General features: G+C 35.1%; 1 protein-coding gene across 1 annotated transcript; it reads left to right on the top strand.

The window, feature by feature from the left end:
- Positions 1–4,015: 4,015 nt before the first annotated feature.
- On the top strand, positions 4,016–5,566 carry LOC143584914 (uncharacterized). Its single transcript, XM_077066836.1, has 2 exons — positions 4,016–4,189; positions 4,440–5,566. Exon 2 carries the CDS (start codon positions 4,466–4,468, stop codon positions 5,039–5,041), a length of 576 nt encoding a protein of 191 aa, XP_076922951.1. The 5' UTR covers positions 4,016–4,189; positions 4,440–4,465; the 3' UTR covers positions 5,042–5,566.
- The last annotated feature ends 14,828 nt before the right edge of the window (positions 5,567–20,394 follow it).

Below are 20,394 nucleotides of genomic sequence, written 5' to 3'. Positions count from 1 at the left end.
AAGCACATGGACTGCTTTAATCATAAAATATGTGTATAAGATTTGTGTTTAAATCAACTTATGACATCTCAGAAAGTTGTGGGGCCCGCTTCGTGTTTGAAGACAACTGCCAACTGGAATTTGGAGCATAACCAAAGTAAGTACCAAAATAATCTCCTTTTTTTCTGAATAATCTTGGAAGTTGTTTAAATTAACCAGCAATATTGATTCGTGTTGGTTTTTTTCTTTAGTGCATTGAAAGGGGGCTGGAAGTGCATAATTGGACAGAAACTTGCAACCAGAAAGTATACACTTTTGATAAAAGGTATTTCTGTTTATTCAGTTATATGAAGAATTTAGAACCTGAACAAGCTATATTATTTCCTAGAGAATGTTTAATAGGTTTCTTATGATCTGCATTTCTCCTAAATAATGGGACTAAAGATGAAACCACTGTTGTAGGTGTAGATCATAATAATGCTAGAATTAAAAAGTACACTATCATTGGACTATATGAACAAGTGGCCTATTAAAAAAACTACTTATCACACCTAGATCGTTCAATTTTATGTTATTAATGCGGAAAGCATTAATAAATAATACACACGTGCGGATCTTGGAACGATTCATGAATGTATGCAACACGTGATTAAACCACGGGCCATTTTTGTTGAACAATACGAAGATATTTTTTCTTGTTTCAACACTGTATCTCCTTAGTTGTCTGCGAATGCTCATTTTTGCAAATTGATGTGCTCTTTTTGGGATTGTTACAAAAAAGTAGAGGTTATTTTTGCAATTAAAACCATGCTTTTATAATTTTGCAATAAAAAACCATGTTAAACATTTTATCACAGTAAATAGATTTGCTGGTTCGGAAAAAAGGTTTTTCCAATGAAATGGTATTATATATATATATTAAAAACCAGTTATGACTATAAACCATCTTTATCATGTTAAAATTTTTTATACAAACTAATGTTTTGGAAAGAAAAAAATTGGTTAAAAACACAAAAACCGAACCATCAAACCAGTGAAAACGGTCCGGCCCCGTCGGCCCATCTAACGTGGCCGGTTATGTTTGTCTTTCCCTTGAAATCGTAGCTAGCAATTCGCCTTTAAATTGTTATCAAAATCAGCTGTATCAGATAGTGAACGCTCTTAGGCTACTTCAATAATCCAAAGTATTAAACTAATAAATTATAAGTGCATGCAGCATTGACTGTTTTTATAAACTTTTCTTGTATATAATAGTACCATATACAGGTGTTGAGGGACCATTCTCATATAAGATGGTCATTTGAATAAAACTTAATACATGTGTAAGTGCTCACTTTATTAGGCTGAGGGGTGTGGGGCGCTAACCTGGGCGCGAGAGCCCCTCCGCTCGCGCCCCCAGGCGCTAACCCCACACCACCGGGGCGCGAACCGGGGTGCGAACGGGGCGCGAGCGCGAGCCCCCAGGCAGGCGTGAGTGTGGTCGCGGGAGAAGAGAGAGGAAAGTGAACGTTGGAGTAGGAGAAAGAGCCGTTGGAGGAGAATTAAAAAAAAAATTAAAAAAAAATGTCCTATATAATACACAACTTGTTGAATCCCTCAATAAATTCAACAAAACCATGGATGTGGTCTCTAATGACAAAAAGGAAAAAAGTCGAATGAGAGATTTGGACTTCCTTACAAGAGACTTCAGTAACCTAAATCCGGTCGATCAAATGCTGATGGAAAAGCAAAAGGAACGTATCCGAAAGAGGTTGATCGAAGAAGACCAAGCCGAAGAATAAGAATAATGTTTTTTTAGTACTTTAATTTTTATTTTATTTTTAGATATTAATGTGTTTTTTTTTAATGTGTGTTTTTTTTAATAATTTATGAGTTTTTTTAATAATACGTTTTTTGAATATATTTATAAAAAAATAAAAAAAAAATCCGCTGGAGCCCTTGCTGGAGCCCCTCCACACCAGGGCCAGGGGCTCCAGCGGGGGCTCCAATACCCCCATTATCCAGTTTCTCTCTCTGCCACACGTCACAATATTATTGGCTGGAGCCTCCACTCGCGCCCCCGTTAGATCCCCCACACCCCTCAGCTTTAGTTTTTGGGTCCACCTGTACTTCTGCCGCCAACTGTAATCGGTAGCATGGACATGGTAAAGTCTAAAACGCCTCTATTTTTTATTTTTAAATTATTTTTTATATTATCACTTCTTTTTTTTTTCCAAAAGTAATCTTGAACGGTTGAAATTGGTTAAAAAAGCGGCAAAGAGCTGATTGGTTTTAAAGATAATTGTTACTGTTCTTGTCTGGCCAATTACATCGAATGACAGCTGAAGTGCATCAAATCAAGAAATGACATGATTTTGAGATATTTTGCTACTGTTTATGTATGGGCTTATGCATTGGCTAGTGGTTGCAGTCCATCAAATGATTAAGACATTGTGTTTTTTCTCGAAAGAAGGGTTATTCGATGTTACTAACACTTTTTTCATGGTTACATATACGTTTAGGGAAAATTTTTTAGTTGATCAACTTGTTTACTTTTTAACTTTTGATTTGACCGTTGTGAATTGTTACCTCCGATCAAAATAGACCACGTGCCATAAGATTATTAAGTTTTATGAATATCGTGTAAAAATCTACAAGTTTTGCACCTGTCTCTAGGGGGGCAAACGAGCCGAGCTGCTCGCGAGCTACTCGAGATCGGCTCGTTAAAAAGCTCGATCGAGCCGAGCTTAATCGATCCGGATCCCGAGCTCGAGCCTAAAAGCAAGCTCGTTTAATAAACAAGCCCGAGCCTGAGCCCGAGCTTCACTTAACAAGCTCAAGCCGGCCCGCGAGCCTAAATGAGCCTGCCATTTATATAATTTTTTAAAATATATATTTAATAATTATTAATTAATATATATAATATAAATAAATAAAAATAACTAAATAATATATATTATTTTATACATAAAATTATAATAGCAAAAAATATATATATAAAAATACTTATAATTATATAAAAAATAATTAATAAATAGTAAACGAGCCAAGCCTGAGCTGAGCTCGAGCTTTGAAAATAGAGCTCGAAACGAGCCGAGCTCAAGCTATGCATAAGTCAAACAAGCCTAGTCGAGCTCGGGCTCGGCTCGGCTCGTTTGCACACCTACTTGTCTCCACAAAAGACTGGACACGTGACAAGATTCTTTTGGGCGGCAAATCTAATCCACACAAAGTCAATTTGAGTAAGCAAGTTTGATAAATTTTATATATCGGGGGTTGATTTCAGAATCAATATTAATATTATGTTGAGAACTGTAAGAATTGCATGCACATCAACGGATGTTTGATAAAGTATTTAGTTAAAATGGCTGTTTAGGTGATTTTAGATCTAACTTCAAGGCACTTTCATACAATCTTGAAAGAAGGTTTCACTTTCATTGGACCATCATTTTTTTTTGGTTTCTTGACTTTAGATCATGAAATCCTGCATGTATATGTAACCTATGGGTAGAAAAACTATGTTCTATGCTTCAATAAATGAAACATTGGCCATAACTTCACGTGTAAATATCTGCAGGTAATTACTGTGGTTTCCCTGATAAAAGATTCTTTTTTGAGGTTTGTGAACTTAAAAATATAGCGGCAGCTGGCGACACAGAAAATTAAGATGCATTGGACTTATATGGAACAACTGGACTTACAAAAAACTTAACAAAGATTATACCTTTTTAAGTCTATTAATTGAATATTCAAATCCTATAAATAACTATTTAGGGACCTTGAATCTTTGTTTAACTTTGCACTCTTTATTATTTTGCTAATATAATCTGCACGAGGCGTCCGATGACGAAGCCAAACTGAAGTTTTCGACATCTGGTGAAGAAAACTAAGTTGAAACCTTTTTTTACTCATAAAGTTATTACTCTTTGTGATTTAAATGTCTTTTTCTAAGATGGGTCATTTTATTTGAAATACTAAAAATTACATGGGCACCTGTGATTAGTGAACATAAATCAAGACCTCACAGATAGCTCAGTTTCCCCTCTTTTTAAAAGCCTATAAAGTTACACATTTCAATAACTTCTCTTATCACTGAAACCCTTTTCCCAAAACCTTAAAGATTGTATTTTTAATGTGGTGGAAGTTTAAAAGATTATAAATTTCTTCCATATCCATATTTCAGAAATCCCACTTGAGTTTATAGTTTTTAGAGCTTTCTTGTCTGAAAAAGGTGAGACTTTAGCTGTTATTCCTCCAAAGTCTTGATTTTTATTATCTTGAAACTATTTTTTTTTTTTTTGTGTGTAAATTTAAATTTGCTGAGTATGTATTTATATGCTTTGAAATGTGAAGGTTTTGATTGGAAGAATTTATCAAACTGTTAACTGTATTCCTCCAAAGTCTTGATTTTTATTTTCTTGAAAAGTTTTTTTTTTAATGTAAATTTGCTGAGTATATATTTATGTTTTGATAACATGAAGGTTTTGGGTGGAAGAATATATCAAACATGTACAGAAAAGGAAGCAGTGTGTGGTCATCCATGTTTGGAAATGAAGAATATCAAGAAACTGAAGTTTGGTCAGTTATCACTGAAAGAAAAGATTATGAGAAGTCAAAAGGGTCAACCTCAGGATACCATTCAAGAACACCTTCTCATCCAACAGCAGCCAGAATGATTCCTAGACCTAGTACCAACAACTCTGACATTGAATCTAGGATTCCACACCAACAGCAATCAGCACCTGTCAATATCCCTGATTGGTCAAAGATCTATGGAATAAGAAAGTCAAAGAGATCATCATCAGCAGCACAGAAACCTGCATATATTGACTATGGTTATAATGTTGCTAATGATGATGATGGTGTTCATCATAATGGGATTTGGGATAGTGATGATGATGAGGATGATGATGGTCATGGTCATGTGAACATGATGCCACCTCATGAATGGATTGCACAAAAGCTTGCAAGAAATCAAATTTCTTCATTTTCTGTATGTGAAGGTGCTGGAAGAACACTTAAAGGCAGGGATCTGAGTAGGGTAAGAAATGCTGTCTTGACAAAAACTGGATTTCTTGAATAATATTTCTTGATCTAAATTTTATTAAAAAAAAAAAAGATCAAGAGAAGACATTATTATCATTATCATGATGATGTAAGATCATCAGTATGATTGATAATTGTGATAATTAAAGTGGGTCCCATTCATTTGTATGGTGGTATTGTCTGTGCATAAATTATTATTATTATTGCTTGTTTGTTTCTTTCTGGTTTCAGGGTTGTGTAATTAAATCTGTTTTTGTTTAGATTAAAAGATTGGAATTGTTAAATGTTAATTATGGTATTAGTAATCAATGGTGTATGTATGTCTTTTATGATGCATGGATTGTGGTACTAGTACAACTTTATTTGCATAAAGTACATTTTGCATCATGTCTTGAGAAAGTGAAAGATGATTCAACTGTGTTTGTGGGTGGGTTCCTCTTTGTACACAGGGGTAGTTTGGTAAATTGCAATATCATAACAAATGGTGGTGGTCAAGTATGTTGTCTATGTATAAGTTATCACAATCAGTCAAGTTTTCAAAACCGTTTTTGAGTATATTCTGAATTATATTTTTCATAATTAAAGCATCAAGTTATCTTCAAGATTTGTGGATTTAATCTTCACTTTGAATGTATGGTGATTTGTTGTACCAACATTTATACATTTTGAATATCTGGTTCAAAATTAATTGTGATATTCCTTGCTTTCATGGGTACTATGCTACTATACGAGTTGTATTGACGTTTTGATTCGCCAAAATATGATGAACTTGGGGGAGCATAGATGTTGTCCAGCTCGATTATAGGTCAAAACTGGACTGATGTTTGGTTTCGGTTCCAGACTGTTAGATAACATGGGACGATGGTTTGTCTAACTCGATCAATTCAAGCTTATTTTTAATAAACAAGTCTGATAAAGTTCGGAGTAAAACAAGAAGCGAGTCTTTCAACTTGCTTATAAATTGAAAAACGATGCAAGTGATGTGTTACTCGTTAAAACTTATAGCAAAACTTTGTGTGATGTATTATTTGTAAATGTAAAAAAAAGAAAAATCAAAGATCAAGTTTTATAAAACCGGTTATTTTCAAATAATTCGATTATTGTGGTTCGATTTTTCCGATGCTTGTAGACAACATGTCAAAATCTAATAAGAGACCAAGGCGCAACAACGGTTGGTTTTTTTCTATGGTTTTGTCTTGTCTTTTAACCAATTAATGTCATTTTGTTTTATTTGAATAGTTATTAGTAGTTCAGACACAATGAAGTAAACGTGAACTGCAACATTTAATAACAAAGCAAATTTGGATTTTGTTTTGGTTTCATTGAATACATTGAACCTGTTTTTGTCCATCTCACTGCCATTTTTTATTACCGTACTACTCTTTTACTACTTCAACATAAAAAACTAATATGAAAATTATAAAATATCCAATGATGGTTAAAAAAAATTAAAAGAACCATATGTCTTCTTGATCATGCTGATTTTAGGTAAATAATTTGGAGAGAATTATGAGAAAAACATTTGTTCGGTGTATTTACACAACGGTTTCATGTTGGATATGTTTTTTAACTTCTATAGCTATGAAGCATGTGAGACTATTTTGTATGTCTACATTGTATTCATGTATCATCATAAATGTATCATCGTTATATTCATGTATCATCATAAATGTCTTGTAATATACAGATGTTACACACCTTTAATTCCCTTTATTTATATGTGGAAGTTTGTCCAACATCTACTTTTCATATATTTAGTTTATTTTTTGAAGAAAATATTAGCTTTGTACATTTTGTAATATTTGTGATAATGCATGAACATCGGATACATACATAAAGTCTATTCATGTATTTCATGACTGTGTATATAAATATTAACATGTAGATATCTATGAAAATAATTGTTGTGATTTTCTATATTTAATGTTATTCTAGGTACAACCCTGAAATTATTTTTTATTTTGTTCATTGATTTTTGTAAGTAATGAATATTGATTAGATACAAAAGTATGACACGTTGGTGGTAGTCAAGTTGCCATCTTTCTTTGTCTTTAATATTAAAAGAAGAAAAGAAAAAAACACTGCTCATGTTCATGTGTCATCACACCACTTGAATTTATAACATTTAGTCATGAAGTTTTAATAATATTTTATCCATTTTCTTTTCAAGTTTTATAAATTGCAAGTATTCATAATAAGTTTTCATCTTCATTTCAATTATTTCAAACCAAATGATAAATATTTTTCACTTGATCATAATTTCTCAACTCAGTGCCACAATTAGAGGTAGTCGGTAAACTGGTGATTGGAATTCGTTAAAAATTACGATTAAGATCGATAAATGGTTGGTTGTTTTCAGTTCTAGTCGATGGGTTCTAAGGTTAAATCATTCTAGACTGGTTGGACATCTGGATCCATTTCATTTCCATAACTCCTTCATGTTGACATGCTAACCCGTGTAGCTTTTATATATACTTTATATATTGTTTTTCTTATACAATTTGATCATTTCATTTCTCATAATACATTTTTGTTTTGTTTCTATATATATATTTTTATCGTTTTCTTAAATAAATTGACATGCTAACCGTAATAAACTCCTTAAAATAGTAACTATGACTTGTTAACATGTTTCTTTTTAATTAATTGGACTTAAGTAGTCTAGTTTTTGCCTCTAACGTAATCTTTAATTTTTCGCTTTAAATGGCACCCTTCATTAATAGCATCCCCACAAAGTTGTTGTCATATTGATAAAGTGGTTAAGTCGCTTTCCCTAGGTCTTGGTTACGTAAGTTTTTTTTCCTTTAAACTTGGACCAGTCTAGACCGAAGTTCTCCAAAGCGATTGATTATATGACCGGTAATGATTTCATCGGGTTGGTTCCAGTCGGTTTAATAAATTCAGCACATTGACTTTTGACCCCTTAACAATTATCTGGTAGTTGTGTAAACAAGTCGTGCCCGATCCTAGCTTGTATCATGCCATATATCCAAAAAAGCTAAAGTTGGGCCTCGTAAGAAAATTTTAAAGCTTGAGCTTAGCTTATTTATTAAAGTATTATTTCTATACATGTATACCTATTCTAATAAAATAAAATAATTGGGACACATGTCACTAGGAGATTCATTCATAACTTAATTTTTTCGCTCAAAGTATTATTTTATTTTTAATGAAAACATATTTATTTCAGTGTAATCAAAACACATCAATCTATACTTTAATCAAAATAATAATTACCTAAATTGTAGAGATTAAAAATATACTAGTATTTATGTCAATATAATTAAAATATTTATATTTTTAATAAAATTAGATCTACTTTTTTTCTTATTATTAAATCAACTTATATACACTTTTGAGTATAGGAGATGAATGTGTGAAATTTAATGAATGATGTTTATATGTCTAAGATGATAAATACAAGAAGAAATATGAATAAATACAATTTTATTCTCACATATTCATTCAATCTCTATGGATCTATGGAATTTTCATCTATCTTTTTTGAAACTGTAATTTATTCATGCTAATCTTATTTACATTGTTCTTTTTTCTATGTCATTCATAATGAAACATCTAATCGTCTTTTGTTAGAATTTGCTATTCCATTAAAAATATAAATGCAACTTATAAAATCACTAGGTGTATCATGTTCGTGATTAAGAAGAAATTGTGTATGAATACACCAAGTATTCGTATGAATATTCTATTAGAAAATATAATTTGATCTTATAAAACCAATTAATCTGATATAAAATATGTTTTTTTTAATTTAATCATTTGATTTCTATAGCTTAATTGTATTTCATTTAAACATTTCGCGCATTACACGAGTTCTAAAGCTAGTATGCTTATATATTTATAAACATGATTTTGTATATTACATAATTTCTATATTTAGTTACCTTTTAACATGTTTTACATTGTTTTTATACAATATATTTTTTTAAAACGGCGATTTTCTTGCATTTAGGCCGCACTCTTCAAATTTGGAGAGCCCCGATGCTCCTACTCTGGCCAGACTATGCTGTCTTAACCGGGCCCACGCTGACTTCAGAGTTTGGCTTGAGCGTTCCCCCGGGAAACCATACCGCGCGACTACCACTTGACCGTCATTATACCACCACAAGAGCAGAACTTTCTTGCGTAGCACACGGTGGGATGAAAACCCGGGTGGGCTCAGGATTCAAACTGACAACCTTTGCACAAGTCCTAGCTCAAATCTATCATTGCCAATATCCACCCAAATGTGACATAAGTGGGATTCGAATTTGAGTCTCCACTGGAGAACCCAAGCCTCTACCACCAGGTCACAAGTGGGGGATTTTTATACAATATATAACTATTATGGTAAATAACAATTATTATATTTATTTATTTATTTATATATAATAATTAACAAGTTTGGTGCCTCTAAGTCCCTGATTGGACCACTTGGCAGCACCTTATTTGTGACATTTGTCAATTTCGTGTTATTTTATACTTGTATTCTTAATGTAAACCCGACCCGTTTTGTATCCCGAACCTTTCGATATTATCAAAATGATGAATTGTATGTTAAATATTTGTTTTATAGTTGTTGGATATAAAAAACACCCTTTTCGGTTCTTAAAATTCCCCGAAAACGCTTAAAACGAACTCTAGGGACTAAAACTACCAAAATGGAGACTTGAAGGACCCATTTGTAGTTTGTGATTTCTTGGGTCTATAACCAACCCATTTTCATGAAAAACCCTTTATGAAAGACCCATTCAACTTACCCTATATATACACACCCATCTTCTTCATTTGTGCTTGCTCATTTCTTCATTTCTCTCTCAAATTCTTAAATTCTAAGGTTGTTCTTCATAAGCTAATATTTCATTTTAACTAACTTCTTAATACTTAAAGCTTGATGTTACAACATATATATAATATACACTCCTTGTTTACCTTCGGTCTTTCATTTCTCTGGTCTCGGCCGGTTGAAATGTCGGGCTAGTAAGACAAGGTTACATGGAGGACTTTGTAGTCCTTGTTTATATATTTAACAAATCTAACCATATAACTTGTTATACTTGCTTAAATTCTACATATTTTTGTTTATTGTTCATATTTGTCAAGTTCCATGGTATTGGGTATGTGGTGACTAGCCTCGGTTTCATCCCGAGTTGAGAACCGAACCAAAAACCGAACTTTTGTTTAAAAACATTATTGTTAACTTTTTGAATGTAAAACTTGAGTATTATTATTTATAAGTTATTTTACAAGTTCCATGGTAATTGGGTATGTGGTAACCATCCTCGATCTTATTCCGAGTCAAGGACCGAACCAAAAACCGAACTTTTGTTTAAAAGCTTTATTGTTAACTTTTTGAATGTAAAACTTGAGTATTATTATTTATAAGTTATTTTACAAGTTCCATGGTAATTGGGTATGTGGTAACCATCCTCGGTCTTATTTCGAGTCAAGGACCGAACCAAAAACCGAACTAAACCGAGTTCACTCGCTTAAGACACACAAGTGTGTTTTTAGCCACCAAAACTCATATTTTTCTTCAAGATTATATTTTAAATCAATTTTAGTTAATTTCTAAACATACTTGGCATGTCGGTAACCAACTTGATCTTATAACAAGTTCGAACCGATAAGGTCGTATACTCGCTTAACGAACGTTAAGGTTCTTCACAATAGAACTACATACTTGGTTAAGTCTATTTTGATTTTATTGAGTTATCTCATAACATTTATTATTTTGGGAAGTTAACTGTGAGTTTGGTCAATTATCAAGTCTCGAACCGACAAACCCGAACACTCGTTTAAACCTCGTTTTGGTATTCTTATAACCAAGGGTTTTGCAATATCGCATTTTAACCCACATTATTACTTAACATAGGTTGAGTAAAAAAAAAGAAAAAAACTAATGAATAGAATACCGAGACCCGGTTTCGAGTAAACTTATTTTACAAAACTCGTTTCTTTAATTTCTCAAATATTTACATTTTAAATCCTAAACTTTATTTATTTACTTTATTTGTCATGTATTTTATTTTAAACCCTTCCAAGACTACCTACTAACACAAGACCCGTTTAATATAGGTCTTGCTCGTTAAACCGATCTCTCCGATTATTCATGACACTATCTTTCAAGTTACTTGTTAATGTGAGTACTTTTTCATCCTCCGTTTTCCATCTTTCGTTTTGGGGGTGGCATTTCATACTTATTCAAATTCAAATGATTTATACTTGAGTCTTAAACCACAACACGTATTGTATATGTTTACTTAAATAAATGCTCGATTTGGTGTTATATGCTTTACATGATTATGTGCAAATTCTTGAATGCTAAGGCGGGTAGCCTCTTGAATGCTAAGGTGGGTAGCCTCATCAAAGTATGATCATACGTTAATTCCGAGTATATATGGTATCCCCATATAGAAAGGTGTCGTCAATGTATTCTTATTGACAATTTCATTATTGTCGTTAATGTATTCTTATTGACGGTTCGTCAATGTATTCTTATTGACGGTTTTATTATATAAATTGTTGCTATTATTTATTGTTTTCATATACTAGTTGTGGATTTCATACTATATACTTATTGTCCAAAACTATGAAAATTGCTTACCAACCTTCGTGTTGATAAACTCTATTTTATGCAATGTTACAGGTTTGATGTTAGCTTGATTGGATTACTTGAAGAAACTTATTATCTTGGCTTTAGGATATTAGAAAATAAAAGAACAAGTTATTTGTTTATCTATCTATTTGGCATTTTGTATGAACAATTGTTGTGTTATTTATGATGATATGGATTTAAATGAGTTGTTTAAATATTGTAACTTAATAGTGTCATTGTGCAATGAGCAATCATGTCGCGCCTCGACGTTTCCGCCTTCATTGGTCGGGGTGTGACATTATTAGTCTTTGGCACGTAGTTTTTTTTTAATAATTTTTTTGTCGTTTTTTTAGTTCCATTATTGTAACGAATATAACGGAAACCGACCAAATTTGCGTATACTTACAGCTTCGGATTTTACTAACACCCGAGTTTACCTACCGACGTTACCCCATTTGCCCACTTCTATTTTTATATTTTTCCGATTCTTAGTGTAAGATATTCACAATTCCTTATTTCTCATTGACTCCAATATAACGTTGGATCCGTGAAAATTGTACTCGAGTGTGCACTAAGTTTACTATTGACGACTACCGGTGTGGCAATCGATCAACATGATTCCATGCCCGCACGTTTGATAATATCTTGAGTATAAACTTTTTGAGAAAGAAATGTGATCATTAGTTGGCTTAATAATATCTTGACTACTTGTATGTTTTAATGTTAAGAAATTTACACCCCGTTGATTTAAGGGGTATCCAAGGAAGACACGAGCAGTTGTCAAGTTTATTTATGGTGGTTGAGAGGGCTAAATGAATGTTTGAGAGTTTTTTGTTTAGATGAATGGAACGAACAATTTTGTTATCATGGAATATGTCGGCAAGGGTGGACCAGGCATCAACAACGGTGATGTTTTTTTTAGTATAGTGGTAAGAAGATCGTGAGATATTACTCCACACATCCATTGGAGTCAATCCGTTCCCAATCCTCCTCGGCTTTGGAATCTGTTTTTGGGGTCGATTTCTTTATCAGGAGCGGGACCGGGGTGTTTAGAGGATGAAGCGATGGGTTTTTAGCGAGGGGAAAGATGATAATACACTTGAAAGGCTTTACAATGCATTTTAAATAGTTATGACCAAGACGTATATTGGGTAGACTCCATCTCCAAAGTGACAGAGATGAAATTCTTTATGTTAGAAACGGTAACACAAGGGTAAAGTTTTTGATCTATGGGAAGAATGAGAGGCTAAGATGGGAGTTGTGAAGAGAGGCCAGAATCGATGTGATAGATCCGACCGGAAGAAGAGGACAACGGCTTACGACTCGTGATACCATGAAGATATTCACAATTCCTTGTCTTTTCTCGTTACAAAACATAGTATATATAATTACAATATAGAATAATCGCTAGAATCATAATAATAACTACAGAATAAACTATACAAGAATAGTGATCTTGTTTCCATTCTATTGTTTAGCTCCGATACTGTAACGAAAGTAACTGAAACCGAACGAATTTGTGTCGAGTTACCGCCTCAATGCGCGGCATTGACAACGCATGAGTTTTACCACCGCCCGGGTTTAACACTAGTTATAATACTAAACATGTTTTGTATTTGTATAGATTACATATTACATAATTTCTATATTTAATTACTTTTATCATGCTTTACATTTCTAAATGATGTTCTTGTTTGTTTACTAAACAAAACAAGAGCTTTGGCTCGAGCCCATTTAAGCTTGTGTCAGATATAATCTTTTAACAAACCAACCTTCATTACCTCACAGCCTCTCAATCGGTTTGGCCCACCTATGTCTACAGGGCCACCAGCATGGGCTTTGGGTGGTGAATAATAATATGCTGTTAAAATGTAATTGGGCTTTCAAATTAGAATGGGCTATCTAGATAATAGATAGTACGTCAACTGAGCCCAAATAATATATACCAAGTCAATAGGCGTTGCACGTGCGATCCACGTTCACGAAACACAGTACTAAGTTTTTTTTTTCCTTTCTTAGATCTATGAACATAACCAAGACAATAATAAATTTAGGTGTCGGTAATGTACTTTCTTGGACCATCATTATTTATTTAAGTGTGATTCCGTCTTCATTAAATATTGTTATATCAATTAAATTTAATTATAACTAACGGTTAAAACCGGTCAAGACTAATGTGACACTACCGAGTACAGATTCGCCTGACTCATTATATCAGATTATTATGCTATGTTAGAAAAAAAATAGCAGTTCACCTTCCGGTCCAATAATATATGGATGATAGTTAAATCTTGGGATCTTAATGTTTTATGTTCGAAACCCGACTTTATGGGATTTTCCCATAGTAATAGGTTTCTTTCTTGTTTTTAAATTAGTCTGAAGCGTTAAACTAATAAAATCAGTATAATATTTAGATGGTTACCGACACTATTTAGAAAAAAAAAATTGTCAGTAAAAAGTATTGTTTGAACTTTTTAAAAATTCAAACACTCACTTCCCTCTCTCAGTGACTCGACCAAATCAAACTTTTTGGATTTATTATATTTTTCATCTCTTTTTCTTAAATTAACAGTAAATTTACCCTTTTTCTATTAATTTTCTATTTCTTATTTTCTTATATACTTTTGAATTGTGTTTATACACAGTTTCTAATCTTCATTTTTTTTATTCTTGCCTAGTTTTAATTTTTTATAACTAAAAAATAAAATAATTAAAATACTAAAGTAAAGGCACATTGGCATTTTTTTTGGGAGAAAGCTTGAGTTTATGTCTCTATATTCATATATTTGTAGAAAATATATTTTGGTTGTGTTGATAAAATCAAGTTTATATATAAGTTATAAAATTTTGGAGATTGATTATATGGTTAAGCATGTTTAAAATTTAATTGACCGGCAAGTTCTTCTGCATAGTGTGACTACGACTAGTGGAACCGCTTCATTCCTAGAAAAGTGAATATATGGGCTTGGAGAATTATGCTTGATCGTATTCCTACAAAATTGGAGTAACAAAGGAATAAATATTCATTCAATAATGTAGGGGTATGGTACTAAACCCGGTTTTACGACCCTAAATTTATTATGTTTGGCTTATTTTATTATATGGACTAATACAATGTTATTGGGCTGAGGGGGTTTTGTGGAGGTAACCCTAACTGGGCTAGGCCCAATTAGGGTACCATGATGGTGGCCATGAGACTCTCTATATAAGGAGGTCTCCACCTCCTTATTAAGGGGTCATGCTCAATAAGAGCCACCACCACTTTTTTGTGTCTGTAAACAAGAGATCTTAGGATTTCTTAGTAGTCACCTCCACACCCCCGAAAAACCATGACAGGTCTCAAGCAACCGGAGAAGAAAATCAAGACGTGGTTCATTCATCTCGAAAATCCGTGGAAACATCGTCATGGATCAGGTAAGATTCATTTCATGCTTCGACATTGGCGCCATCCGTGGGACGGCAACGAACTACCCTTCGATCTTCATCTCGGCTGTCAGATCTCTCCCAGGAAAAACCCAGATCTGGAAATTTACAGAAAAATGCTTCAAGACTTGTTCTATTAAAGCTCAAAAAGATCCATAGATCTAAAAGAGGCTTCCAGATCTGTGCAAAAAGAAACTGCCGGACTCGAATGATCAAGTCTCCGGATCTGTGATGGTTTTAAATCTGCTCCGAGCATCAGATCTATCCAGATCTGATTTACAGATCTAGATCTAAATTACAGACCTGGATTTTAGGTTTAAAATTGCAGGTCTAACTCTTAAATTGCAGATCCAAAAATTACCAGACTTCCGCCGCCACGTACGCGCGCCCGCAGATTCTCATTCCGCAGCCGTGCATGTGCCGCCGCCGGAACCACCACGTGGGTTTCGCGCAAAAGACCTCCACCATGTGGGTGTTGCGCAGAAGACTGCCGTCACGCATGCTCGCCAGCGGGTCACCATTCCGCCGACATGCGTGAGCGCCCGTGGAAACCACCGCGGAAACCACCATGTGGGTTTTGCGCAAGAGACCTCCGCCATGCACGCGCACTCGCGAGTCACCACTCCATCGTCGTGCATGCGCGCATCAGGCCTCACGCGCCAAACCTAAAGGTTGGGAATCCTCATAATATCCCATATAGTCACGCGCCAAACTTAAAGGTTGGGAATCCTCATAATATCCCATATGGCCACGCGCCAAACTTAAAGGTTGGGAATCCTCATAATATCCCATATGGCCACGCGCCATACTTAAAGGTTGGGAATCCTCATAATATCCCATATGGCCACGCGCCATACTTAAAGGTTGGGAATCCTCATAATATCCCATATGGCCACGCGCCATGCTTAAAGGTTGGGAATCCTCATAATATCCCATATGGCTACACGCCAAACTTAAAGGTTGGGAATCCTCATAATATCCCATATGGCTACGTGCCAAACTTAAAGGTTGGGAATCCTCATAATATCCCATATGACTACGAGCAAAACTTAAAGGTTGGGAATCCTCATAATATCCCATATGGCTACGCGCCAAACTTAAAGGTTGGGAATCCTCATAATATCCCATATGGCTACACGCCATAGTTTAAGGTTGGGAATCCTCATAATATCCCATATGACTACACGCCGAATACAAGACCAAACGCGGCTCCGCTCCGTTCAAAATGCACACCACCATGATGCTTGAGCGCAGTCGCATATCACATGCTCATGCACCACATGCTCACGCATCACATATGCTCACGCATCACATGCTCTCACATATCACAGTCTACGCGCACGCGCACGCAACATCCGCGCATGGCGCATGACACAAATCTACGCGCACGCGCACGTAACATCCACGCGTGGCGCGGGACATAAAATCTACGCGCACGCGCATGCAACATCTGCGCGTGGCGCATAACACAAAGCCAGAGTCTACACGCACGCGCAAGCTTCATTATTCTTACAGCTCGTAAGACGCGTCGCGCGCAAGCTTTATTATTCATACAGCTCATAAGACGCCTCGCGCGCAAGCTGTTATTATTCTTATAGCTCGTAAGCCGCCATGCGCGCAGGCTTCATTATTCTTATGGCTCGTAAGTCGCCTCTCGCGCAAGCCTCATTATTATTACAGCTCGTAAGCCGCAACTCGCGCAAGCTCAATTATTATTATAGCTCGTAAGACGCCTCGCGCGCAAGCTTTATTATTCATACAGCTCGTAAGACGCCTCGCGCGCAAGCTTTATTATTCATACAGCTCTTAAGACGCCTCACGCGCAAGCTGTTATTATTCTTACAGCTCATAAGACGCCTCGCGCGCAAGCTGTTATTATTCTTATAGCTCGTAAGACGCCTCGCGCGCAAGCTTTATTATTCATACAGCTCATAAGACGCCTCACGCGCAAGCTGTTATTATTCTTATAGCCCGTAAGACGCGTCGCGCGCAAGCTTTATTATTCATACAGCTCATAAGACGCCTCGCGCGCAAGCTGTTATTATTCTTATAGCTCGTAAGCCGCCATGCGCGCAGACTTCATTATTCTTATGGCTCGTAAGTCGCCTCTCGCGCAAGCCTCATTATTATTACAGCTCGTAAGCCACAACTCGCGCAAGCTCAATTATTATTATAGCTCGTAAGTCGCCTCACGCGCAAGCTTTATTATTCTTATAGCACGTAAGCCGCAACTCGCGCAAGCTTCATTATTATTACAGCTCGTAAGCCGCAACTCGCGCAAGCTTCATTATTATTACAGCTCGTAAGCCGCAACTCGCGCAAGCTTCATTGTTATTATAGCTTGTAAGCCGCAACTCGCGCCAGCTTCATTATTATTACAGCTCATAAGTCGCCTCGCGCGCAAGCTTTATTATTCTTATAGCTCGTAAGTCGCCTTACGCGCAGGCTTTATTATTCTCATAACTCGTAAGCTGCCTCGCGCGCAAGTTATGTTATATTATTATCGAGATGCGCTCCATCCTTTATCAGGCCTCGCGCCACTATGATGCGTGCTATATCTTATTTATGACAGGGCACCATCATTATCATAAGGACCGCAACATGTCACAATCATGAGGAAAACCTCCCAAAACTCAAAGACAATAAAGACAAGGCCAAAGAAAAGGGAAAAAACTGCCCCATGACCTAACACACCTCATAAAGTCCAGCGCTCCACCTAGACGCTTGCGCGCCCAGGAGCAACGCTGGACTTGGGGGGCTTGTAGGGGTATGGTACTAAACCCGGTTTTATGACCCTAAATTTATTATGTTTGGTTTATTTTATTATATGGACTAATACAATGTTATTGGGCTGAGGGGGTTTTGTGGAGGTAACCCTATCTGGGCTAGGCCCAATTAGGGTACCATGATGGTGGCCATGAGACTCTCTATATAAGGAGGTCTCCACCTCCTTATTAAGGGGTCATGCTCAATAAGAGCCACCACCACTTTTTTGTGTCTGTAAACAAGAGATCTTAGGATTTCTTAGCAGTCACCTCCACACCCCCGAAAAACCATGACAGGTCTCAAGCAACCGGAGAAGAAGATCAAGACGTGGTTCGTTCATCTCGAAAATCCGTGGAAACATCGTCATGGATCAGGTAAGATTCATTTCATGCTTCGACAAATAAATTGCTCAGTTTGTTCCCAATGGTATAGACGATTGATCATATCTTCGCTAAGTGTGAGGTTGTGAGTTCGGTTGTAGGTCGGTGTCTAGGTAGTTAGAGATGACTTTTCCGATTCCCATGATATCGAATTATTTAGTTTTTTTCTTTTTTTTTATGAACACAAGTAGTTTTAAAAAAGAAGGAAGATGGGTATCCGAAGCTATTATTATGACTACTTGGTAGGTTTTGAGGAGATACATAAATGAAAGTATATTCTGCTTAGGTGTGAAGAAACGCTATTTTATTTCGATGATATTGTTAATTATTTTTTCCTGCAGCTTTCTAGTAGGTGTTTTAAAGTTAGAATTAGTTTCGTAATTTGATTTAAAAACATGGTGTTCGTTGATGTAATTTTAGTGATTGCCCCCTTTTAGGGTCTCGCTAAAGGGTTTTAATATAAGTCCAAATTTGTCTTAAAAAGAAAAAAAAAATCCAATTTATTAACTCTTTTTTAAAAGTAAAGGAGATATAAAAGTGAACTTGCAGTTCAAGAAAACACTTATCGACAACTGTGAAGGTAAAACTATTCAAAATAAATCATTCAATTTCCATGTTAGGGTTTGTTCATAAAGGATTGATAGATTATCATAATGGAAAAACCATATGTTTTAAATAAGCCTTATGTAATCCACCTTCACACCTTGTCGCTGTTTCCCTATCAAAACTAAAATAGCTAAAAAAAAATAAAATAAAATAAAATGAAAGCGTTCTCTCTGACACACTCATGTTAGGGCTGACTCAAAGAAAGCAAGCAAAAAAAAAAAATTGGGCTGAAGGCGAAAATTTTTTTGGACTTTAAGTAAAAGAAGTATTTTTTTAGGTTTAAATAATTTAATTTTGATATAGGCTTACTTGTTTATAATTTTGGTTGTGTAAAAAACTTTTATATAAGAATAGGATTAAGCATGACACAAATGGGACTAGAACTCATAATCTTTTGGTTGGAACGTAGACCAAGCTAGTGTTATGTAATTGAGAGTAAACACTAAATATACGTATTGTTTTAATAAAAATATATATAACTAAAAAAAATTTGGGCCTAGCAGGATGTTGGGCCTGTGGCCGTCGACCACCCGGCCACACCTTATGGCCGGCCCTGACTCACATACCAAAAATCTTTCGTAAATGTTTTTATACCAAAGCGTCCACTACGCCCTCTCTTTTTTCTCCAAATAATATTTCTTCAGCGCATCATTCCCTTTCTACTACAAATCTTTCTAAAAACTAACCGAATACTTTTTTAACGTTCGCATTTACTTCCTTAAAACAACAAACTTACGCACCAATCTAACATATTTTCAATTCTACTTCACAATCCACATTGGAACTCAAACCTTCAATCTCTATAGGAGTAACACAAGTCACCTCACTAAAATACCATTAGGCTAAACCTTCTTCGGTTAACTTTTTATTAAATATAGAATATTAAATTATTCAAAATCATAATCAAGGTTAATTAACAATTACACCAAAAATAACAATTATTATTATAAGCAGTGTTGTTGAGACCGGTCCGATCAGTCCGGTTCTATACAGTTCGCTTGGTTATCAAAGAATCGGCCGGTCCGAACCGGTCAGATCGGTCCGATGGAAAACCGGACCAGTTAAACCGTTTTACTATAACAAATGTTTTTTTTCTAAAAAGTTTTATATTTAGCCTTAGCCGCCATTTTTTAGGCGAAAGTTGTCTGGCTAGGTCGGACCGGTGAACGGTTACCCGTCCAGTTTACTGTTTGATTCAGTTATGAAAACATTGATTATAAGTTTATAACATTATAATAACAATTTATTTTACATGATTTCATTTTCATTACCAACTTAATAACCAAAGTTAATTTAATTACATTGAAAAGTACAATTATTATAATCATATTAATTAAAATCTACAGTTTATTTGCATATTCTTTTTTAATTACAAGTTACAAGTTAGTAGCACTTTGCTTTCACTTTTGTCTGACGATATTCCACCCGCCATCCATCCATCACCTGCTTGCAACCAAACCAAACCAAACCCATCTTCCATCAAATCTCATCAATCTCAACTTCCACACTTGTTCGATCTAATTCCCCAATTGGGTATTCAATTCACCCCATTTCTGACATGGGTTTGACTTCAAATTAGCTAATTTCTTCAGTATTGTCACAATCAAGAAACTTTAT

The sequence above is a fragment of the Bidens hawaiensis genome, unplaced genomic scaffold, assembly GCF_021521415.1.
Source record: "Bidens hawaiensis isolate Kalapana, Puna unplaced genomic scaffold, B.hawaiensis_p1.1 tig00033490_1, whole genome shotgun sequence".
In the NCBI taxonomy this organism is placed as follows: Eukaryota; Viridiplantae; Streptophyta; class Magnoliopsida; order Asterales; family Asteraceae; genus Bidens; species Bidens hawaiensis.
Note: the sequence above shows the minus strand (reverse complement) of the source record. Positions and strands in the feature narration are given on the sequence as shown.